The sequence below is a fragment of the Heliangelus exortis genome, chromosome 20 (genome assembly GCF_036169615.1).
Source record: "Heliangelus exortis chromosome 20, bHelExo1.hap1, whole genome shotgun sequence".
NCBI lineage: Eukaryota > Metazoa > Chordata > Aves > Apodiformes > Trochilidae > Heliangelus > Heliangelus exortis.
Window position 1 is genome coordinate 5,478,744 of NC_092441.1, and position 24,139 is coordinate 5,502,882.

Genomic DNA, 24,139 nt, shown 5'->3' on the forward strand with positions numbered 1-24,139 from the left:
AATGCTAACTTACCAACTCCAAGAACCCATTAATTCTCAAGTTCCAACTGTGTATCTATTAATGGCTTGTTATATGGCTTTTAATCACTGGGTCTGCAATTATTTTTTTTTAAGGCTAAAGTGCAAAAGCAAATATTGTGCAACAACAAGCAAATTAAATGCTAAAATCTTTCACAGGCACTTAAGTGAGATATGGTAAAACACTGTATTGAAAAACATAGCTTTTAAAAAGTATTTTCTTTAAAATTACTTCATAGTTCTGTGAATGAAGTACTTAAACCTCCCTGATGGTGAAAGAGAGATGATTTTAAAAAGGCGAATTTTTTAATCAAAAGCTCAGTGTTGTCACAAAAACTGCTCAGTAACATGAAGCAGTCAAGTCCCCAAATAAGTGACCAAGTGCTGCCCCCTAGTGACACCAAACTGTTTCAGCATCCAGATGTCTGAATTACAACAAAATCTCACCCACAGACAGGTTTTAGGTAGGTTTTTTAGCCAGGTTTATTTGTAAAAAGCTTCCAAATAAAGTGTGCTTATGATTTAACTTCATTCTTCCATGCTGCCATGTTTAGGTTTAGCATGGCAATAAGGTTGATTTAACACCTCCAAAAGACATTATGCTTTTTGCCCTGATGTGTGAAATCAAGTTCTCATCTTAGAATGGATCACTGGCAAAAATTTATTAACAATAGGCTCATATATTTGAAATTCCTGCCAGGCTTCTATAATTAGCTTTTTCAAGAACCAACAGCACTAAAGCAGCACTGGGATTTTCATATGCTCATATTAAAGACATGTAAGGATTTCTTGAATGCCAGCCATTAGGATCTACTTAGTCATTTGCTTACACAAAACACTGGAAAAAGTTGAAACAACTTGCCTGGAAACTTACCAGGTACATTTATTAAAGAAACACATTCAAAAACACAAGTGTTATATTACTATTTTTTAATTTCCATATAAAATTAAAAAACTTGTTTGACTTTGTCAGTGTACTTGTATCTGCAGGTTACAACACCTGGGGAAAGATCAGTACAGAGAATTTTGTTAGTATCTTCCAAACATTTAGCATCACAAAAATTCACATGTTTAACATGCAAAAGACAACCCTGCTCCCAGTTGGAGCAAGTTTAATTCCAAATATTAACACATTTATGGGTCAAACAGAATTACTACATTAATATAAAGGCTATACAGCTTTTCAATTCCCAAGAAGAGGTTGAAGTATACAATAAACTCATATCTGCACACAAGCTATGCTTCTAACTTCAGCAGTTTATGTAATCTGGATTTGAAATTAAGACTTGTGTGGGCTCACATCACTTCCCAACAGGATCAAGCCAAGGATCTGCCACTCTGCAGCTGGTTTAATGCTGCCTATGAGCTTGACTTAAATATATTCAGAATTTTAAAACTGCTGACAACAGGCCTAAGCAGAAGTTTAGTTGAATTACCAGCTCCCTTTAAGAGTATTGTTAGAAAAACATATGTACAAGTACATCTGACTCTTGCCCATCCTGCAGAGCCTATTAGGAGTGGCCCACAGAACAGTTTCAGATTACACATTAAGAACTGTTGCCATCTACAAAGAGCTGGAAGTAGCAAAAAAGTAACTAAATAAGGTTCCCAAAGTCAATGTTGTCAACAGCTCTACTGCTGCTTTTACCTGTTAAGGGTCCACTTCTTCCTGTATCTTTTTAAAAATCTGAATAATGTTTCAACCTGAAGAAAAAAAGTTGAGAGTTTTAAAACTTTTCAGTAATCCACTAAGAGTGACAAAGAAACAGTAACTACCCAGTGGTACCACCCAGTACTTTTAGCTAACCTGAAGCCCAGACATAAAGACAGCAATCATCCAAAATGCCATTATAAAATGCAATTCCAGTTCTACAGATGCTTTTACAAGGAGAAACAACCCATGGCAGACACAGATGGTAACCAGGATGCACAGATCATCTTTTATTCCTCTGAACTATTTTTTTTAATGGGGGTATAGTAGCAACCAGCATCTGGCTTTTTACATCCCAGTTATTTCAGAAGAGGACCATGGCAGTTTTGACAGGGTTGTCTGTGGCTATGTATTTTATATGCAAGAAAATAAATAATGCTCATTCTCCAGAAATGAAAGCCAGCACCACATTAAATTGCATCATCACCTGAAATTAGGATCACAAAGTCAAACACTTCCATTTACCAATCATCTGCCCAACCTTAGAGAATATAAACAGAATATAAACATGTTCTCTGGGATTAATGAACCTAATTTAGTACATACCTAAATAACAAAGCTTTGCCCTTGTTATTTCCTACAGAGAAAAATCCACTTCTCGGAGAAAAGTCCATAGACTGTGCAAGATAAATTTGTTTTCTTCTGAAGACTGGGAAGTTTGAGAATACAGTATATGAAGGAATGTGTACCTATTGAGAAATAGGTTAAACATTAGGTAAAGGCCACTAAAATTTAAAGTACACATTTAAAATTGAAGGTCAATGTTAAGTTCAAATATTCAGTTGTTTTCCTACGCTCTCTATATAGAGCTCTAACAGAGAAAAGGTGCAGGGAACACACTATGAAACCAATTATTGCATCTCATTTATTTTTATGTAATTATATCTAAGCAGTAAAAATAGACTTCCAAGCCCTCAAATTAATACCATAGTTCCACAGTTAGCCAGAATTCTGACACGACTGGCAAAATTTTGAACCAACTAGGAAAAACATCACAAAGTAAAACCATAGTACCTAACAGCTGGTGAAAACACACATTTGTTACTGAGTTCTGTCTACTTATAAAGGTCTTGCAAATTTTACAGCATTCATCTGCTCAGTATCAATTTTATTATGTCACAAGGAACATTATTGACCAGCTTGTACTAAAGAAGCTGAACTTACCAATTTCACAGCTTCATCAACTTCACGGGAAGCCACTGCCAAAATTTCTGTGGTGGGATTGAAGGTCACACATGTAGCAGCTGTAACCAGGTTCATTATGGCTTTAACTGGCTTGGGCTTATTTTCTTTGAGACAGGTATCAGTGGTATATAAATTCACAACACCAGAACTGGAACTAAAAACAAACAAAAAAAGACAATAGTAAGAAGAGCTGATGTGTTTGCACCTCTAATCTTATTAAAACCATACTTATTCCATGTTCCTACACTCTCACCAGCCACCAATAAATTTACTGAAGAGCTTTAAAATGAGATTAGGAAGCTTTTGTCAAGTCCAAGTCACTTACCCACATGCCACATACTGATTGTTTTTTGAAAGAGCCATACACTTCCCTTCCAAAGAACCTTCATCTTCAAATTTGTGTAGGCACTTTCTGCTTCTCACATCCCAAATGAAAACTTCACCTTCCTCTGGTTGCAGAATAAAGTAGATTAGAGAAACCATATACACAAAGCACATTTAACAAAATAGAACAAATAAATTTCACTAGGTGACAATTATTAGCTCTTTTACAAACTAATAGTTATCAAACACTGGGTATTTAAAAAAAAAAACTAAAGGCTTAAAAACAGTTGTCTCCATTCTTTATGGCTGATCACCTGGGTGTGTTTCTAGGCCATATATTGACATAAGGTCTTTTAATTATCTTTGTAAAAGAAATGACTTACACAAACTTATGCAATTTAAATGGAATTATAATTAATGTTGTTAGAATACTTACTTGAATAGCTATATATTTTACTGCTGTCTGGAGTGAAAGCAGATGCAGTGCATCTTCCATTTACCTTCATAGTGCTGATCAGTTCCTTTGTCTATAGGATGAAGAACAATAATGGTGACATTGACTTTGCCAAAAAACTGTAGGAAAGTTGTTTCCACACTCCTGTCCCACAAAAATCTTAAGTTAGCTACACTGACATTAAACAAACAGCAACATTTTCAGTGCCTACAAACAAGAGCACAACTGATGCTCCTGAGTTCATTATCAATTTATTATTGATCACCTACAGCTTGCTCAAACACTTGTTTGGTCCCTTGCTGGAGGATCCTCATTATGTAACAGAACAGAACTTTCAAAAATAAAGTATTTTTCCTAGTAAAAGCTTAAAATAAATGTAGCTGCCACCATGTGGCATTTTCAAATTGAACTGACAAAATTCTGTATGCATTATGAATCACAGGAGATGGCATGATTCATGAACACAGAATACCAGCAGGCACTAGTGCCAGTCCCAAAAAAGCAGCCCTATATTTCTTCCTCCTTCAGATGCCTCTTTCCACACTGATGCTGTTCCTTTTGCCAGCACCATGTTCATGCTATCAGCCAAAATGCCCCACTGACATACAACTTTTTTCCTGTGACCCCATGAAACTGGTTTCATCTCCACCAGTCCCCAAGACAACAAAGCAAAAAAAAAATTCAGACAGCCCAGTTTTCTCAAGCTACAAAGTTAGTCAATTCAGCAGCTCATTTTTGAAGGCTGATGCAGTATGCATCACTTTTGTTTCAACTGAAAGCTGATTCTCATGTTAAATATAAGCAAGCAGATTCAAAAAAGAAAAAGGAATCAAAATACTGAAGCTAGATGAACCATGAAGAGAAAATACCTTCATTGATAACAAGTGAAGGTAACCTGAAGTTCCAGTTAGAAGCATAAATGATCCATCTGGAGAGAGTTCAAAACTTCTGAGAAATCTTTCCTCCAAACCTTTAAAAAGAGATTCAGAAGTTCAAATACATGTAATTCATTACTTTTCTTCAACATTCAGAGGTATGATGGCTGTGAGACCTGATCCCTCTCCAGTTTTTAATTTCTCTAATACACTTCACAATAGAGCTACAACTCAACCTTGTCTAGGTGAGACAAAATTAATTTTTAGCATCCCAGACAAATTAAAGCAAAAGGTACTCAAGTAAAGATCCCTGAACATAAGTTTAAAAAGGCAAGTTAAAAAGAGAATTCCAACAATTCATAACATTTCCTTTTAAAGCAAATCCACATACCACTTCTATCTGGGACATCTTCAAATATGCCCACTTACAAAATGATAAAACATACCTCTTACTTTCTCTATAGGTGTTATACTTCCACTCATCATGTCATACACAAAGAACATTCTATGGTGAGTACCAGTGGCTATAACTTCCTCTCCATTAACACTGAAACAAGCCTTATAAACTGGAAAACTCTCTAAATAGATGCTCTGTATTTTTGGATTCTTTATGCCATCAACCTAAACAAACAAAAACCAAAAAACACATTATCATACTAATTAACATACCAAATACTTTTACATTAAAAATTCCTATCACCTAGCCAGTACAAGAGACCTACACAGGAAGAGGTACACAAGTTTGAAGCATTTATCCCTTCCTGTCTTATCTATAACCTCTTGGACCCTCACCCCCTATATACCCTATATATTCCTGCATACACTTCACAACTCTTTCCCTTTCCTATCTCCTTCCTATCCATGCTTTGTGCAAATAATCACTTCTATTGTGCTCTTCTAAATAGAAAGATTTACTTTTAATTGTTCTTTCCTACAGCCCTGTAGGGCTGTCAAATTCAACTTGTCTTTGTTCATTGCACTGATACTGGGCCATGGTGAAAGTTCACCATGATCTTTAGTTTTCAGTAAAGGAGGGCACTATAAATCACCAGTGTAAATCTTAAAACCAAATGTTGTTTAAAACAAAACTTCAACTAAAAAACTCTTGATACAACTGAATTTTCCTGGGTTCTCTAAGGAGATTAATACAAAGTCAGAGATGGAAATTTCTTCCAAACCAGATGCTTTCAGCCAAGGAAATCCCATTGTAAGCAAACATTACAACCCCCTGAGCATCTCATCACAGGGAGAAAAGTCTCCCATTCCAGGATCTCAGATACACTTCAGATTCTGTATTAGTGGTCATTTACAGCCTTCACCTGAAAGAGGGACACAGATCTATCCTGTCCAGCAGTCATCACTACTTGAGCAGAGGGATGGAACTGCACAGTTGACAATCTTCCATCAACAAAACGTTCCTGATTAGCAGGCAAGCAGGTTGTCATCTAAACCAAAGATAGAGCAGTTAAAAAAAAAAATACAACTTACACATTTTTTGCTTACCCTGATGAACAGACAATTCAGGTGCTCTTCATTCTACAAGAATCATCTCAAACCTTATGATGAACTTTTAGACAGCAGAACCTTTGGTAAGTGTCTGGAATGCAGCAGTGCAGACATACCCAGTAAGTAGCTTTATCAACTAATTTCAAAATGAACAATCTGTGTAAAAACCCTTGCATTCTGATTCAGCTGAAACAGATATAGAAGAGTGTAAGAAACACTCATGTAAGGCTCTTGTTTTTTCTAAGATTGGTTCAGTAACCTCAAAGTTTTGCAAGAATTCCATCCTTAAAACCCCTGCAAGATCCTACTTTAGAGGACACAATTCTCCTAACAATACATCTCTCTATTTATTCATTCATGCACATATAATGTCACTATGACCAAGTGTTTATTCTAGAACTCCCAGTTACAAAAACAAGAAAGAAATTCACAGATCACTCATTTTTTTACCCAAAGAGGAACAGTTTTCAAAGTGTGCAAAACAGAAGGTTTGCCTTTACCTTCAAAATACCTCTTGGCAGGGACTCTGAGCTTGTTATGTAATTGCCAGTCTTGCACAGCAGATCATCATCTTCATCAGTGTCACCTAATTATGACAAAGCACATTGAAAAGGTTAATTCCTTAAACATACAACAAAACCTACAATTTCCTTACAGAATCAAATTAAGATCAAAGAACAGTGAAACAAGGAAGAAAGCAAGCTGACATATCACAATATTATCACACTAGTGATGCTCAGATAACAAAAATAATTATTTCCTAGAAAGCTAAACAGGAACACAGAAATGCTTATTAGAATAATAATAGATTTATTTACTATCACTTCCAGTCTTTTTTGATTTCTTCGTGTTTTCTAAATCAGCCCAGGCAGGAACTCCTCCCATAGCTTGCTGAAACCTGAAAGGGTGAGGAGGCAAATAAATCTTTGTTGAGAAAACTATTTCATTACTTACAAGACAAAGTTACAGTTTGACAAGGTTACTTGCACTTAGAGCAGCATGCAAGTTTTAAAGAATTTCACTCAGTTTTCCACACTTGCTTACTTTCTGAACATGAAATAAAAGCAAAACTTATATGAAACATAAAGCACTGTTCTTTGGAGGAAATCAGATCAGTACCAAGAGAACTCAAATCTGAAGTTCTGCTTTGCTACCCAACTATATTCACATTTCAACTCATTCCTAAATACTGCACTAAGTAAATGTCTTTTATCATCCTACTTACAAATCCAGATATCATAATGAAAGATATCTGAAGTATGAAAAATTACTTTGTGTACCTCTTCGAAGACAATTATCAAACTTAACAGTCTAGAAAATGCTCATACATGTCTTATTTACAACTCTTAGTCTTATTTTTATTTTTACTTTTAAAATAAAGCTGCAAATATTATAAGAAGCATCAGTTCAAGCAGGTCACAAGAATGCAGTGGGCAAAGAAGTAGCTTTTAACATAAAAATAGATGACTCTTAAAGTTAGCCATGAAAGAGATAAATGAAACTCACTGTTCTTCAAGCCGCCTTTTTAGCTTTTTCTTAGTAAGTATCTTCTCAGCATCACTTTTCATGTAATCTTTCCTGTACCGATGGGTCATATCAACACTGGAGGGGAAAAAGCAGAGAAAGAGAAGATTATCCAAACTGAAATATTCACTCTTCAGTGCCACACGTAACTCCAACCTACAAATTTCCCCTTACTTCTCCTCAGCTTCATCATCTTCATCCACCCACGCTGGCTTTTTCGACGGCAATTTCCCTTTCGCTTCATTTTCTACTTCTGAACCTCGGGAGCCTTTCCGGAAACTTTTCCCCTCTGCAGCATTCAGCTGAAAACAACCACACAGCCCACTGTAACCCGGTGGGGAAATAGTACCGGGAAAAGACAGAAAGGGCGAGAGGGCAGGAGGAGGGGAAGGAACCGAAGCTGCAGCCCCTGCGGGGGCCGCTCGCCGCCTCCCGGGGCCTCAGGAGAGGCAGAGCCCTACCCGGGGGGGTGATGCCAGGCTCTGCAGCAGCTCCTCCTCCTCCACGTTGAGGCTGTCACCGAACAGCAGCTCCTCCAGCTCCCGTTCCTCTCCCGTCCTGTGGCTCAGCGCCTTCAAGTGCCGGGCGCGGCGGGACGCTTCCTCCGCTGCCTGCCGTGCTGCCGCCCGCTCCGCTGCCGACGCCGCCGACGCTTCCGAGAGCGGCTGCAGCCGCTTCGCCCTTTTCTTAACTTTCTTCGGTTTCTTCATGCCGCTGCCCTTACCCTTCGTGCCGCTGCTCTTGTTCTTCTTGGTGCTCCCCCTGTTCTTCACGCCGCTGCCCTTACCCTTCTGGACCCCCTCAGGCCGCATCCCTGCGTCCGCCCCCTTCGCCCGCCGGAACCGGAACGCGTGTTACTGAGCCACGTGATGCTTTATATACCCTCGCTCGCCACGCCCCCCGCTCGCCATAGGCCCTTCCTCAGCCCACGTGACCCCGCCTTTCCCCGGCCTCAAGCCGCTGTCACGTGATCTCCTTTCTTTGCTTTCCTCCCCCTCCCTCCTCCCTCCCCTCCACCCCGCGCGCCACGTGACGCTGCTCACGACCGGGCCGCTCCATCGCACGCCCGGGGGGGGGTGAGGGGCGTTCCCCTGCCCGCCTGACAACGATCGCCTTTCAGCGGCGGCACCGAGGCCGCCCCGCGCCAGGGAAAGAAAAAAAACCTCTTGTATCGGCGACTTTCATCCCCCAGAGTCTTCCCCTCCTGCCCAAACCGCCCCCTCTTTTCCGAATGGTTTCTCCCAAGGGGGGGGTACGGCGAGCGAGGAAGCCCCAAACAGCTGGGAGCCCAATGAGGGCGCGCGGTGGGCCGGGCGCCGCGCCTGCGCAGTGGCGCTATGCTAATGTTGTTGATGTTCCGGCGCAGGGAGTTGGGCTCCTTTCTCTGGCTGAGGGAGAGGCTGAACTTTCCAGGCCGCCTCCTGCCCCGCCGGGCCCGGCCCCTCGCAGGGGGAGGCGGCAGGCGGAGGGGGCTGAGCCGAGGGGAGGGGGCAGAGGCAGCGGGCGTCTCCTGCCCATGAGGGCCTGATGGAAAACACAAAGGACCTGGTGAGTACCACAGCCCCGGGGGGGGGGGGGGAGACGGCAGCGGCTGCGGGGGCTGCCGCGCTGAGGGGACTGAGCGGGACCCCCGGGGGCCTGAGGGGAGCGGCGGGGCGCCCGCAGGGGGTTGGGGGGCTGGGGGTTGAGCCACCCCCTCGGTGCCCGCGCTGGGGTCTCTCGTGTGGGACGGGAGCGGTCCCGGCACTCTCCGGTCTTTTGTGAGGGCTCTGAGGGGGCCGGGGGGAGGCAGCCCGGGGCGGGGGGCTCCGCCGTGCCGCCCCCGCCGTGGGGTGCGGAGCGGGGCTGGCTGCGGGCCGGCTTTCTGCGGGGTACGGAAAGTTTATTGCGGGCAGCCCCGTGGAGCCGAGGCGTCCCGCGGAGCTGGGGGCAGCCCGAGGCGGAGGGGCCTCCCGGGGGTGCGGGCAGCGCTGCCCCCCCTGTCAGCCCGGGAGCTGCGGGCACGTGGAGGCGGCAGCGGCCGCTCCCCCTTTGTTGTGATCCCCGGAGCCCTCCGCTCCCCCCCGGCTTCCGCAGGGGGATTGTGCTGGGGGGTTTTGTTTGGTTGTTTCTTGGGTTTTGTTGGGTTTTTTTGTTTGTTTTTTTTTTTCCTTCTTCTTCCTTTCCTCCTCTTCCCTGCCGGCAGCCAGGATCGGGAGTTAAAAGTTCCAGATTGTCTCGTTCTCAGCGGTGCAGCTGGACTGGGTTACGCTTCTCTTAGTGGTTCGCTGAAGTGCTGGTTTTTCAGACACTTCCTCTTGTACTTAAGCCTTTAAGGTTTAGTTTTCCAGCCGTGGTTATTTTAAGTGCTGTAGGATATTCTTTAATATTAGCACTTCAAAAGTTCGGGATTCTTTGCATCCAGTTCCCCCCTCCATATAATCTTTATGACTGTTTCTGTCTCTACTTTGTTCTTAATGTGAGTTGCAGTAAACCCGTGAAACCAGTTTCACTTTCAGGCTGTAGCTGGAAATGTTTTAAAGTGTAGCAGTTTCTGTCCAGTGTGAATTTAAAACAAAAAAAAAAAAAAAATCTTACTGCAAAGCATATGCTGATTATGGTGGAAACTCACACTGCGCGTGAAAAAGTCATTCATTCTAAAATGAAGATTTAAAATGTGGGTGGTAGACCTTGTGATATTTCACATCTAAAACCTGTTAAAACTGAAAGCTGCAGGGCAGTCTCATTTATTTTAAATTAATATTATTTTGCAGGTTTAGGGACCTGCATTTATTTATTTGTTTGTTGTATTCACAACACTCCTTGTAAGGAATGGAATTAAAAGGCTCAGAGAGAGTCTAATCTGGAACATTAAAATACTTTTTTCTTTTAAAAAAAAAAAAATTAATAAAACTTGGTAGCTTAGTACTCGTTGCTTCTGCCTAGGGTTCATTTTGAGGAAGTGTGGAATCAGAAAACACAGCAGAGTGTATTCTCTCTTAGGTGGAAGTTATTCTTCATGCCACAAGAACAGTTCAAGTGTTGTTCCTGAGAGTTTGTAGGCTTGTGCATGTGCAAAAGGATTGCAGACTGAAATGAAGAGTTCTCTTCATTGTGGCTTCCTAAAAAGCTAGACCATTGTGGCAATAATGAAAACATGTACTGAAGTTCCCCCTCATTGGCTTTCATTTCTCTTACCTTCTAAAATTTGATTTAATTTTGCAAGGCTTTTGATATCATCTGCAAACTGCTACAGCATACCTTCACTTTCCAGGTAAGTTGGTACCCTGGGCATGTGTGATATTTTGCTGAAAGGGGCTCTGAGCACATGGAATGAATTCAGGTGTTGAAGACTTTGGATTTGGGTTGGTGTTGGGGTTTTTTTTTCATTTTGTTTTTTTGTTGTTTGGGTTGTTTTTTTTTAATTTGGGTTTTGGTTTTTGTTCGGGTTTTTCAGACGTTTAAGTTGATTTTTTTTAATGGTAACAACACATTTAAAGTGAAATATTTGCCTCTTCCAGTTATTCCTGTGAGGGCTTTGTGGAAACATAACAGAGTTTATAACAAATTTTCAGTTTTCTCAAAACTCAGATATTTCACATATTAATCATCACACAACCCCTCCAAAATTGCCTGCTAATTTGATATATTTTTTTATGAAAGAGTCTCCCCTCTTGTGTGAAACCCCCTGGGGAAGAGGCTATGGACAAAACCATTGGCAAACAGCAGAAACTGGCTTCAGACAAAATGCTGTCATACATAGCAAATGAAGAGACAGGAAAACACATTTCTGTAATTTTCCAGCAGAGATTTTACTTATAATAAGAGTGGAAGGCACATTTCCAGATAGAGGTGAGTTGCTTATATAAACAAAGTAAGTTTGGTTGGTTCTGATTTCCAGGAATCCCGAGATGTTTAGTTTTGGGGTTTTTTTGTTTGTTTGCTTTTAATGAAAGCTGAAAGTATGTTTTCTTTAAATTGGTACCATGTTTGAATTTTCTCTTGTTGCCAGGCTATGAGGCACAATTAGATTTCAGTTCACAGGGGGCAAGCTGGTGAATTATTTTGGCTAGATTGCATTCATAAGAGTTGTAATAAATTAGTTCCATCATCTTGCTTTCTTAATGCTCACATCCAGAGCTAAAACTAAGCTTGTAGCATAAAGCATTTAATGAACTTCTGGAAAAAAAATTAAAAAAAAAGCTGTGCATCGAGTTTAATACCAACTTGGAAGTACACAATGGGAAATGCATGATCTGTTAAGGATATTTGATTAAAGTAAATGTGTCTTATCACAGAGCCCTGGCTTGAAGGTTGTGGTGACCTCATTGTTGACCTTGGCCTCAAATACCATCTGTCCATACTTGTGTTTCTGGGGGCTGGATCTGTAAATACAAAGTGATGCTTTTCTGTATAGGTGCTGAGGCCTTTGTTAAGCTACAGCTGTTATACTCAGAGCTCTAAATTGCTGCCTTTCTGAATTCAAGCTCCAGATTATTTCAATAGTAACAACAAGCAGTTTGAAAGGCTTTAAAACCTTTCTATTATTGTGTTGAATCATCCTTTTTTTGACCAGGGTGTTCTTAGTTGGAGGCAAGGGGTTTTGTTACTTAGTAATGGGGCATTTTCTGTAGCAAATTGTCACCTTGAAAACACTTTCTGGTAAATTTTGCCAAGGCTTGAGCCTGGTCTTCATCAACAAACCAAAGCAATTTCCTAAGTATTTGATGTCTTATTTAACAAAAAATATCTTATTTCATGTTTTGACCATGCATTGTTCAGCCTTGGTGAACAAAGAGTAGTTATTACGTTCAGAGAATGTGTTCTCTAATGATCTGACCAAATTCAAGGGTATTTATATAGTACTATAATGCTAAGGGAGTGAGAAACTGGTTATTTTTCATACTTGTTTGGAATTGCCTTCCTGCTTTTAGGAAAACCGGTTTCCTTAACTATATTCTTTTATCATACCATTTGCCTTGTGTAATAGTTAGGGAAGAGTATTTCTTAAAATTACATTGTTGCCAAGTATTCACAGGGAGGAGAGGAAGAACAGGAAAATGGGAAGTTGGGCAGAATAAGAAAGCAGTTCTTTAGAGTTCCTTTCTCCACCCATCCCCTTCAATAAAGAAAAATATGCAAGAAACCCCCCAAGCAAATAGTCATAACAGCCTTATTTACCAGTCCTGCTCTATCTTGCTCTGTCTAGAGATCTTCCCTGTTGAGGAACCAGTAATCTCATTAGAAAAATAAGCCTTAGCCAGAATTCCTGAAAGTTTGTCCTGCTTTTTTTGTGCATTGCTTCTGCTTAATGTACTAGCAGACTCTCAGAGTTGGAGTTTACAAAACAGGAGGACCTTTAAGTTCTGCAGGAAGGCTTATCAGAAATTCCACATTGTTCATTTGTTTCTACAAATACTTTGTTTCAGCATGGGTTAAGAAGAACCTTAGTGGTGTTTATAATCAAAATAGAAATGTTTTATCTACCCTAGCAGAATTCCAGCATGGGTATTTGCAAATCATCTTCCCCAACTTCCACTTCTGCACGCAAAGTGCTTTGTATTCTCTTTTGTTGCAAAACTGTACCTTTTCCAAGTCTCACAAAACATATTCTGAGTGATTTCCCCAGAATTACAGTCCAGAGAATAACAATAAATGAACATTAAGAGCATTGTGCATAAATATCTGGCAAATGTGCTCATCTTCATGAAAAAGTTGGATAAAAATATAGCAGCTTTTCATATAGAAAGTAAAAATGTTTTCTTTTTGATCTGTGGATGTTTTGGCAAAGAGGGCTTGGCAGTAATATTGAGGTTCTAAATGTATGCAATGCAAAAGAAAAAAAAAAGAAAAGGGGGGGAAAAAAAAAAAAAGAGCCATCTATGTTATTGTGATATCTGCAGTTGTAATCTTGCACTATGCTTCAGCTTGCCTAGAGCAGCCCATCTTCCCTTCTGTGCTACTGGCCTTTCATCTTGCCTCCAACCTCCTATTTCTTCCTTCACCTTCCCTGGGAAAAGGCTGCATTTCTCCTCCCTCTGAGCTGCTATAGCATCTCAAACCTCTGCCAACAAAGTGCTGGGCAGAGCAGAACTGCCATGTGGGTCCAGAGTTCTCCAGTCTGGAATGCAAAATTGATGTCCAGAGACTACTTTGGACTGCAGCCTCCACTAAAAGGTTGAAGTCCTTCTTTATGTGGGATGTGGCCCTAATCTCTTGGTGAAATCAGATCAGCTGACTGACAGAGGATGAGTGAATGAGGAAGGAGATCCTGCCCAGGGGCTCTGAAACACCACTAAAATCTCTCTGTCATACTAGAAGGATTTGTGGTGTTGTGGAACTACTGCTGTGAAATGGTTAATATGGTATTGCATTTTATTTCTGGGTGGAGGCTCTGGGTAAGGGAAGTTAAATATTGTGAGACATTGAAAGAGTTGATGAAATCTTGAGGAAGATGCCTTTAGTCTTCATGTTCTGATCTGCAAATCACTGGCACTGTTCACAGAACACTGTATCCATGGCAACGTTGTGCTCAACTTCTGCTTTATCACACGTGCACACACAAACAAATCACTGATCTTGCATCTTGTTGGCTCACAGCATCAGGAATAGTGTCCAGGTAAGACCTGTTACCAGTGCAGGTCAGGACTAGGTTTTGTTCTGCCATTGCTCAGTTTTTCCTGCAGAGATTGTGACCATCACCCTACCTCAGGCTGTAGCTACTCCAGGCAGATGTCAGTTTCTTTAAGGAGTTGTCAAGTTATGCCTTATCCTAAGCTTTGATTGGTTTCAATATAGTTCTGAATTGGTGGCTGTGGGATGTGTGCATAATTAACATAACTGGCTTTTGTTGTTGTCTTCTTTCAGACCTACTTTAACCATTTTAAATTTGTGTACCTTATTGCATAAGCTTTTGTGCTTGCTAGTTTTTGTTTGGGTTGGGCTGTGTGTTTTTATTTGTTGTTTTGGGTTTTTTATAGGGTGCTAGGATTGGGTCAGTGTGAAAATCAGTTTTCCCTTTAAGGAAAATCCTTCTATAATAGGATTTAGTCAGATTTAGAAAGGAGAATAGAGAATATTGTAATAAAGGGATAGCATCACAGAAAAAAGGCTCGGATGAGATCCAACAATAAAGATGTTCAGGCATATACTGTCTAGGAAAGGGAATTGGGGAATTACTCTGATGAAATCTTGAAGCTATGAATCCAAATACAATTTAAGGAGGAGAAGTCCAATGGCATATTATTGCTTTTCTGTGCACCATGATGTTTAAATAAAATCAGCTCTTGGAAAAGGAAGTAGAGGCAAAGGCTTTTTTTTTTTTTTTCTGTTTTCTTGGCTGTACTTCATTCTCCTAATGTGTGCTTCTATTTTAGAATTTTTTTTGTCTTCTCTTTATCTGTTATTTCCTGTGAAACTTAGTAGATGGTGTTAAGGATAATGGAAATACTTCAACATTTTTGAAATTTTTTCTAGCTAATGGGGGCAGTTCAGGTAACAGGAGCCTTATTTCAGTAGAGATGAGTTAGATACTAATAAATTGAAAATTGTTACTGTATTAAAATGCATATGTTGGATCTTTATCAGAAAAAAAGACATCTGTTAATCTGTTGTTTATACATCCAATGTATTTTCTAGAAATTATCTGTTACATGTTCTTCAAAACTGCATATTTTTATTGGATCTCAGAATTTTCCATTTTAGAAAAAAATATTATGTAACAAGTTTTTGCATATGACAGTAGCAAATTAGTCACCTTTCTATCTTTTAGAATTTATACAGACCCTATTGCCATAGAAACTGAGCTCTTCAAAATTGTTAATGTATTAATAATCCCCAGAACGTCCCAGTGAGGCAGAGGTATTCCTGGGTCACACGTGAGAAACTGAATCACAGGGAAGCTGAGTGATTTATCCATAACCCCACAAGCCAATAGGAGCAGAGATCCACTCTTATTTTTGCTCCTGTGGAGGAAGTGTCCTCTTGGTTGAACTCTCTTTTCTCTGCCCAGATTTCCCAAATGAATGAATTTTAGTGAAATTGGCTGCAGCCATCTGGAATGTGCTCATTTGCATACAGGGTCTGTGTGACTGGCATTGTTTGGCACATCAGGATTAATGAACTCTGAAGATACGAAGAAAAAGAAGGATGTGGATGCTACTGTGTATTCTCAGTGGACCACAAGATAGATTTTTTTTTTTTCATCCTGTACATCACAATACCAAAAATTGCCTCGTTTTGACTCTACTAACACAGTTTAATTGGTAATAGGTGGCTCCTTCCTCTGCTCTGTAGAGCACCTTGTTAATAGATCTACTTTTGAAGGCTGACCTTTAAAACTTTTGAGGCTTGACTTGGAAATATTTGCATTGAGGATGCTCTGCTGTTCTTTGGGGTTTGTCTTGTTGGTTATTTTGTTTTAATTTTTAGACAGAACATTCTTCCCGAGCAGAAAGGAAAAGACGAGATTCATTCGGGATGTTTGACGGTTATGACAGCTGCAGTGAGGACACGAGCAGCAGCTCCAGTTCAGAAGAGAGTGAAGAGGAGGTTGCTCCTTTGCCCTCCAGTCTCCCAATTATAAAGAACAATGGACAGGTCTATACTTATCCAGATGGCAAATCTGGCATGGGTAAGTGTGTGGTGCAGCAGTAGCAAGAGGTTGATGTTTATGTTTTTCAGTCTCTGCTGTGAGGGTCCAGTCCCCAGTGTTGGTCCTGATTGAAAATGGACCAGAACAGCTGGAGGCTTGGAGGTTGCTTATTCAAGCAGGAATTGTTTGGGTTTTGCTAGACTGAAGTAAGATTTTGAATCTTTCTGTTAGGAAAGAAATCATATGGGGGACTCTGCCATACTGTCAAGTTTGTGCTGTGTGTATATGTGCATGTGTGTGTATGTTCTGATACACAGTGGGTTTATTCTTTGAGAAAGATGTCAGTGTTTTCTCTGTGAACTTAGGCATAGATTGTCTCTACCATTTGTGTTAAATATACAAGATACTAAAATAAATTTATTCCTATCCTAGGGAAATTTCATTTCTGGTACTGTACAAAGTCTGCCAGTGTATACCTGTTCATTCCCTGTGAGCTAGAGTTTACTGGAAAAATTAAATAAAATAAGAAGGTTGGTTTTATCATTGGGGAAAAATATTTTAGCCCAAATCATTAGTGATTAGCAGAGCTCTCTGGGTAGAATCTTGCTATTAAGTCATTGGCATAAGTTGGTCACAAACTCTTATTTGTCATAGAACAACTTGGTGGGTGATGCTGACAGCTTCTTAAGTGTATGGTTACAGCTGTAAGAGAATATTGGTGGGGTAGGGTACTTTGGATATTCTAATTTATGATTCAAAAAGAGAGATCTGGCTTTAATTTTAGGTTGAAAGTATTGAATATTTAAAGGAAATCAAGACTGGCAGGCCCAGGTTCAGAGCAGGCATTTCCTTGATGACTATGAAAACACAGCTTCAGCTGCTTTTGCTGAGTTGTTCACTTTTACCAGGGGTAAATTCAGAAGGAAGCAAAAAGGAGGCACCCTTTCACCAATGAACTTGAGGTTCTTAGTGTTTCACTGACATTTGTGGTGGTATTTTTCTGTTAGGTCTTCAGGGTCAAACCCTCAGAAACTGTTCGGTGGTGCCACCTACAGGAACTTTCTTACGTCGTCTTTGTTCTGAATTTTGACCGAGTTCCTTCTTACACTCTTAACATTTGCCTTTTTCTCTCCTCTGCTAAGCTACGTGTGAGATGTGTGGAATGGTTGGTGTCCGTGATGCTTTTTACTCTAAAACCAAACGCTTCTGCAGTGTCTCATGCTCTAGAAGCTACTCCTCCAACTCCAAGAAGGCCAGCATTCTGGCCAGGCTTCAGGTAGCGGTACAGACACCCATTTCTTTATCTACTTATTGTAGTCTGTGTTTGTGAAACATCTGTGTTTGTAAAACTTGCATGGGGATTTCAATTAAGTCAACTTTCCTGACACGTTAAAATTTTCATGAGTTCCTTTGTAAGCCAAAACTCAAAACTGTTTTAGTCGTGAAAAAATACTTTGCTCAGCAGAAGGAATTCCAGAGAATACTGACTCCTTATTTAATTCCTGCTGCAGTGGCCCTTCTGCATGAAAAAGATCAGGAAAAATCTTCAGTCTACATATGTAGTAACTTGAAATTTCAAGTATCTCATACCCAAGATACTTCCTGGTTTTAGAGAGCATAAAGGCTTATTTAGCATTGGTTTGGTTTGGTTTGGTTTGGTTTGGGGGGTTTTCTTAGCTATATAGATTTGCAAAATGAGTTTTGGTCTGTTCACATAAACTATTAATCAAATAATCCTGAAGGTGTATTTGTAACATCCAAGAAAAGAGATGGAAATGTGAGGAATTATTATTAAATCATATCTGATTAATTGCAACAAATGTCAAGGAATTGCATTCATATAAATTAGATTATAGATACTTTCTTTTGGCTTGCTTTTAAAAGATATCTTTTTTCAGGTAAGCAACAATGAATCTATAATGCTGTTCAAGTTGGAATACTAGTACAAAAGTCATCTTTTAGACATTCTTTGCTACTGGTTTTCAATTTTTTAAATAATCTATGTAGTTTTATGATACTTAGTGAACTTTCATTCAGTGTTGTTCTGATTTTAGTTAAATGTACCCTATGATACAGACCTGTGGTAATTTCCTGATGGAAGTTTGAAGATTTTATTTACTTAGCTATTTTTGTTTTAGGGTAAACCTCCAACAAAGAAGGCTAAAGTCCTACAAAAACAACCCTTAGTGGCTAAATTAGCAGCATATGCTCAGTACCAAGCAACTTTACAAAACCAGGCAAAGACTAAAGCAGGTAACATGTGTGAAGAGAACTGAAACTAATTCTTGGTAATACAAGGTTTGTGGCTCATTGGCAACTTTCTGTAATAAAATACCTTTCTCTTAGCAGCTGTTCCAGTGGAAGGTTTCAGCTGGGGTAACTACATCAATAGCAATAGCTTTACAGCAGCTCCTGTTACCTGTTTTAAGCATGTAAGTATTTTTTCAGTATGTATTGGTTCCTTTTGTGTGTGTGCATGAGAGTCCACCTTAATTTTTGAATTCATTTTTTTCAAAACATTCATATCCAAATACCTTTCATGACCTCAAACAGTTTTTCTGTAAACTGTTTTAGAGTGACTACTTTTTAGTTAGGTACGTTTGGGTTTTTTCTGTCTTTTTAGACAAAGTATCGGAGCACCCAGGACATGTATTTGTTACAAAAGGCTTTTTAGATTGAGTCAGACTTGCTTGTTTATGTCAAACTCATCAGAAAGTGTAGAAATAAAGGAAAATTAAGGCTTTTTATAAACCTGAAACTAAAGCAGTTGGTTTCCTTTGTATTGGAGTAAAAATTCCAAACAAGTCCTCAGTCATTACATAATGAGGAAAACATTGAGCAGCATCTGTCTCTAATGTATTTTTCAAATTCCAATGATTAGGTCTTGTTTAAAATATTGCCTGCACTTTCTGTCTCCTAACTAAAAACTTTCTGACAGAGTTTTCTTTTTATTTACTTGAGGAGTCGAAGTGTTCCGTCTTCTTACAGGAGTTTTATTTTGCTCAAAATTATCTGATGAAAATTGCAATAAAAACAAATATTTTGTTTCATGGAAGTTGTCCATAAGGGAGAAGACAAACATATTTTCTGTCCAGTCCTGGAATACATGCTGAGCCCTGTCAACTCATAAATCAGTAGGAGCTGAAGGCTCTTGGCAGTTGGCAATTTGTGAATAGCACCCTTTATGCTTAGAGGCCTTAACTATTGCCCAGAACAGAGCCTTCCATTAGTATAGCTGCAGGAATTTGTATCAAATTCCACATGCTCAAGTGAGCATGTTTGTACTGTGCTTTCACAGTTATGTACATGCTATAATAAGTAATTTCCTGAGTATATATCAAAAAGTATTGTTTGGTAATGTGAGCTGTGCTATTCTAACAACTGCTTCCATGATGTATGGCATTCTTTATTAGGATGCAGCTAAAATAGTTAGGTCAGTTCTAAATTATGCTCTAACATTTCATATTAAAAGGAATTATATCATCCTTTCAGCTTCATTAGTATTGAATCTGTTCTCATTCAACTTAATCTTCACATTTTACCTTGAAAATTTGTACAAGCTACATGGCAACAGTGCTTCTAAGCCTGAATTTCCTTTTCTGTGCTTCACATTTACCTTTACTGTAATTATTTCTGTGAAGAATATATTATTTAAACCAGTCAGACTCTGAAAACACATCCATACTCTAAAACTCTGTCTCCCTCCCATTCTGATAATTCAAAGAAACAGTACTCATTTTTTCTGCCTGGGAAGATTATTGCTGTGTTTTCTCTACAATATTGCTTTGATTCATAAAAGTACATATTGTTGGTGCATGTTTACCATTCATGTTAGAGATTCCATGCACATGCTGTGTATGTCCACAAGACTGAATATGTAAAGCTTATCCTGTTCAAAACAAAAGTTTTGAATTGACAGTCAGACCATGGTATATCTACCCTTAAATTTCTTAGTAGGTAAAGTATATATCTGATTATACTGGTTGTATCTGGATGTTTGATTGGGAACATTGGGAGAATATTTAAGGGAATTATAAGATGTGGTATTGGGTTTATTGATTATTTTCTTAATAACCAGTCATATTTCAATATTTCTGGTCCAATAATTTTCCCAGATCAGTTAATTTTTTTATCACTTATTTTTGCCAGGGGAGTTATTTCCTCTTCAATTGAAAACAGTTAATTTTTTCAATTAAAACATTGAACTATTGGAGTTCTCTCTTTGTATGGGAAGAATTACTTCCAAAGTCCTTTGCCCTAATGAGGCTTTTCTACTCTCTGTTACCTTCATTCTAGACTATGTTGAGTAACATCAGTGAAATTCATTAGGGATAGCAGAGCTGTGGCCACTTTAGAGTTCAGTAAAATTAAACATAGAAGCTGCTTTGGTTTATGTCATACAGAACCCTGTGACAAAGCCAGAGCTGCAGTTCGTGCACCTTTTTTTTCTGGTGTGTGTGTGTGTGTGTTTGTGTTGAATTGTGTTAATCACTCACACACAGTAGCTGATGCAAGGAGTAAATATCTTAATTTACTGTTTTTAATATTGTGTTATAGCTTAGTAACACACAGTGTGCTCGTTGCTAACCTGCACTCCAATTTCATTTTATTCTAAACAGTTGTGGTTTTTTCTGTGTTTGCCTTTATGAGCTCAAGCCATTCCTAGAAAGCAATGATTTATTTGTCAATACCACTTAATGTACAATTAATAGTAATTATTCTCTTTCCACTTTGTAGCTAGCAAGATGCACATTTTCCAAAGTTAAGAATTTTTCCTTCTTTCTTCAAGCTGAATTTTATTCTGAGCTGAAATGTTTCATTCTCTTGGTTTCTTTTGTTAGGAAGTTCTCTCTAAGATAGCAATTCCGGAATTTCACACCAGGTGGCACTGATTTGTTTGAGCTTACAAACCCTTATTGTCTCCTGGCTTTGACTTCCGTGGGGGTGTTGTTCACACACAAGATACCAGCATAGTATCCTTATACTTTAGGAACTGGTAGCATCACTTTGCTATTGAACTCCTGATTCCCATTTCAAGTCTGAAGTCACAGCAGTGCTGGTGCCATCCAAAACCATTAGAAAGCAATTATTTAAACCACGAGATCTTTGCTCATCCAGGCCTGTGGGGATACCTAGGCTTTAGGTGCTTCTGTCAAACAGGACCTTCCTGATTGCAACTTACCTTGCAGAGAAGGCAGCTGCTGCTCACAGATAAACTCTCACAAATCACCTCCTGGAGCAGGAAGCCATGAACCAGATCTTCCTTGTTTGGGAGTGACATCAAGTGGATCTCTTCGTCCTAAGTCTGAAAGGTAAATTTGTTCTTACCTGTAAATTATGGTTCTGCTAGTTCATACTATGCCAATCCAGACCTCAAAGTTACCCTTCCAGCCAGCAGATTAATAAAACTTAACATTTCCAGTGCTTTGTGAGTTTTTCAAAGCACTGTGCAAACGTTAATTAATCAAATGAAGGCAGAGGAGCTAATGAAGGGAGGTGGCTGTAATAGCCCTGGTTTATCCAGGTTTCCTCCCTTAAGAGTATTCATTATGAATTAAAAAGGAAAAGATGGCACAGTGTACCAAGTATACTGTAAACCATCACTTCAGGATAGTAATGTGACCTGGCATTTGAGTAGTGATGCTACACAGGATGGCTTCCTCCTTTCAAAGGGTGAGCCATATGGATTGGTGTAGGAGATCTAGCAGAACCAATATTTTCACAGACAAGGACAAATTTAACTTTCTGCTATTTCCCTCTATACCAATCCACGTTCTAGAAATAAAAATCAGTGACTTTTCCAATACCAGTTGACCTGAGGAGAAATGTTTCATTATACTTTTCTCTCTGAATCAGCTAAAGAGTTGAGCAGGCAATAAAATATATTTTAATTACTTGTAGTTGGATTGTGAAATTATTCAATACAGCTATTTTTGATTGTTTGGCATCATCTGTATCTCTATACAAGGCAACAAGATGTACTAAAATATGCAATTTGAAAAGTTTATTTCTCTGATTCGATTCAAAAAGCTATACATGTCAACGTAGAGATGATAACAAAAGTGAAATAGGACATGATTAAATCTGCATATTTTGTGTGTGCAAATAAGCCATCATCTTTCAAGTTGTTTTTTTCTCTCTGTCTGCCAGATGGCAGAAAAGAGCTCTGCAGTTTAGACTGGTGTAGATGGGACATAGCAGAATATGGATAGACCAGGCTACAAAAATAAGAAACTGCCATACTTGCATTAAGTTATTTTTCCTTTAATAATTAAAACTTGCATGCACTAGCTACTAGTGAAAGGTATCTCTTTTTAAGAAAAGTTTGACTTTTAGGGCTGCTAGTTGGCTTTTGCTGATTGCCAACAAAATTCCAGTTATCACGATTTCCAATCATTTAGGATTACTCTAACTTTCTTTTCTTGTTGCTGTCAGCCAAAATTCTGTGAGGCTGCAGCCCATTCCCACTGAGCTGTTCTGTGTTTGCAAAGAACCTTGTAAATGAGACAGCCTTAGAATGCTGTCTGCCTGCCATGGTACAGAACCAGAGGACCCCTTTGGATTGTCCCTGTGGTCTCTGAATACTCTCTGAACAGATTTGATCTTATGTTTCTCAGAACATCTTAGAATTGATATGACTGTTCTAAAAAAAAAAAAAACAAATCTTCCCCTTCGTGGCAGTACCTCACTTAAACCAGACTGAGTAATTTTCCTTTTTGTTACCAATATAACTTGAGTAACTTGGGATTTTAGATCATTCAGCACTGTGGATTTCTGCTATCTCTACAATACCATCTTTGACTGTCTTCAGGATGCTCTGTTCAACAAAACGTTCTTCTTGAGATAGCAAACTTAAGTGTAATTTTTATATCTATTTTCCCAAAGTCCTCAGTGATTCATCAAGTTTCTGTATCTTTCTGTTACTGCTGCATTAGTCAGAGCCATCAGGACAGTGTGAGAGGAACCTAGCAGTGCATTTCCTTTTGGCATCTATTAAAAAGGTGCCACTTGGCTTTCTCTTCTTTTTCCTTGCTTGATGAAAAGGTAATATGAAAACCTCTGAACCAGTGGATCCTAAGCACCACTACAATGAGTCATTAGGATAGATTCAAGAAATAGATTCTAGGCATTTTTTCAGAAATCTTTCTGATTTTCAGAATGTAAAGACTGATGTCTGTGGTACAGGTATGAATTCAAAGTTCCACAATTTTCTTGCAAGCTGAATTGCAGAGGAATTACATTATTCTCACTAAAATCAGCAACTTGCACCTAACTGAAACATAGTAGAATAAAGGTGATGTGACTATATGCAACTTGTGCTTTGCCTTACAGATTTTTAAGCTTGGAACCCTATAGTTTTTGCAGGAAATATACATTAATAATTGTAAGCATTTAAAATACTACACATCGGGATCAAATCAAACCAAACCAGGCTTTCATTAAACAACTGTTTTCTAAACACATGCTTATGTCTTATCCTGTATATTGATTTTTTTTTTGTCTTTTTAAGTCACTCATAAGTCACTGACATGACAAAAAAAATAGCAATTCATGTGGTGAGCTCGTGACTTCTTCCCTCCTACATTAAATGATAGGCACCTATGGGGACGTGCTGGGGTGATATCTCAGAAGGAGTACGAGTGGAGGTTCCAAACACTGACTGCAGCCTTCCTACCAAAGTCTTCTGGATAGCTGGAATTGTAAAATTAGCAGGTGAATATATCCTAGTTTAAATTATTAAAATAATCACAATAACTGAGTGAAGGGAGCTAATAATTCAGTCAGGGATTACCTGGTTAGTGGGATGTTGTTCTTTTTGTCAGATCCATGTCAATAGGTTGCATGTTTTAGCACTGTCACTAGGTATTGTTGTTTTACAGTGTCTTCAGTGAAGCTTGAGGATGTGTGGGGTTTTTATATTACCTAGGAGTACAGTAAAGCAGTGCAGGATATAGAAAATAGTTTAATAG

At 39.1% G+C, this 24,139-nt stretch overlaps 2 protein-coding genes across 21 annotated transcripts in view; one reads left to right on the forward strand and one right to left on the reverse strand.

Annotated features, from left to right (window-relative positions):
• Window positions 1-866: 866 nt before the first annotated feature.
• Window positions 867-8,450, reverse strand: UTP18 (UTP18 small subunit processome component). Its single transcript, XM_071764334.1, has 14 exons — window positions 8,059-8,450; window positions 7,772-7,899; window positions 7,580-7,675; window positions 6,892-6,971; window positions 6,574-6,659; window positions 5,887-6,012; window positions 5,014-5,188; window positions 4,562-4,662; window positions 3,675-3,765; window positions 3,240-3,363; window positions 2,894-3,068; window positions 2,276-2,418; window positions 1,667-1,722; window positions 867-1,018 (listed from the first exon to the last, which is right to left on the reverse strand). The coding sequence occupies exons 1-13, from the start codon at window positions 8,407-8,409 to the stop codon at window positions 1,698-1,700; spliced, it is 1,701 nt and encodes a 566-aa protein (XP_071620435.1). The 5' UTR covers window positions 8,410-8,450; the 3' UTR covers window positions 867-1,018; window positions 1,667-1,697.
• Window positions 8,451-8,877: 427 nt separating this feature from the next.
• The window catches only part of MBTD1 (mbt domain containing 1), a 28,578-nt gene continuing 13,316 nt past the window's right edge, over window positions 8,878-24,139 (forward strand). The window contains exons 1-8 of one of the 20 annotated variants that reach the window (XM_071764323.1): window positions 8,879-9,145; window positions 10,580-10,850; window positions 11,240-11,428; window positions 16,007-16,208; window positions 17,312-17,451; window positions 18,308-18,422; window positions 18,516-18,601; window positions 23,765-23,882. In XM_071764323.1, the coding sequence (XP_071620424.1) occupies window positions 16,055-16,208; window positions 17,312-17,451; window positions 18,308-18,422; window positions 18,516-18,601; window positions 23,765-23,882 (613 nt within the window). In that variant the 5' untranslated portion in view covers window positions 8,879-9,145; window positions 10,580-10,850; window positions 11,240-11,428; window positions 16,007-16,054. The other 19 variants (XM_071764325.1, XM_071764326.1, XM_071764312.1 and 16 more) reach the window with 19 other exon arrangements.

Bases quoted from the DNA above. Each gene is read 5' to 3' on its own strand.
- UTP18 (XM_071764334.1), bottom strand. From the start codon at position 8,409: ATGCGGCCTGAGGGGGTCCAGAAGGGTAAGGGCAGCGGCGTGAAGAAC. The intron at 7,676-7,771 runs GTAAGGGGAAAT...TTTCCCCTCCAG, and splicing joins GATGATGAAGCTGAGGAGAA to TGTTGATATGACCCATCGGT. The intron at 6,972-7,579 runs GTGAGTTTCATT...TCACCCTTTCAG, and splicing joins AAAAGGCGGCTTGAAGAACA to GTTTCAGCAAGCTATGGGAG.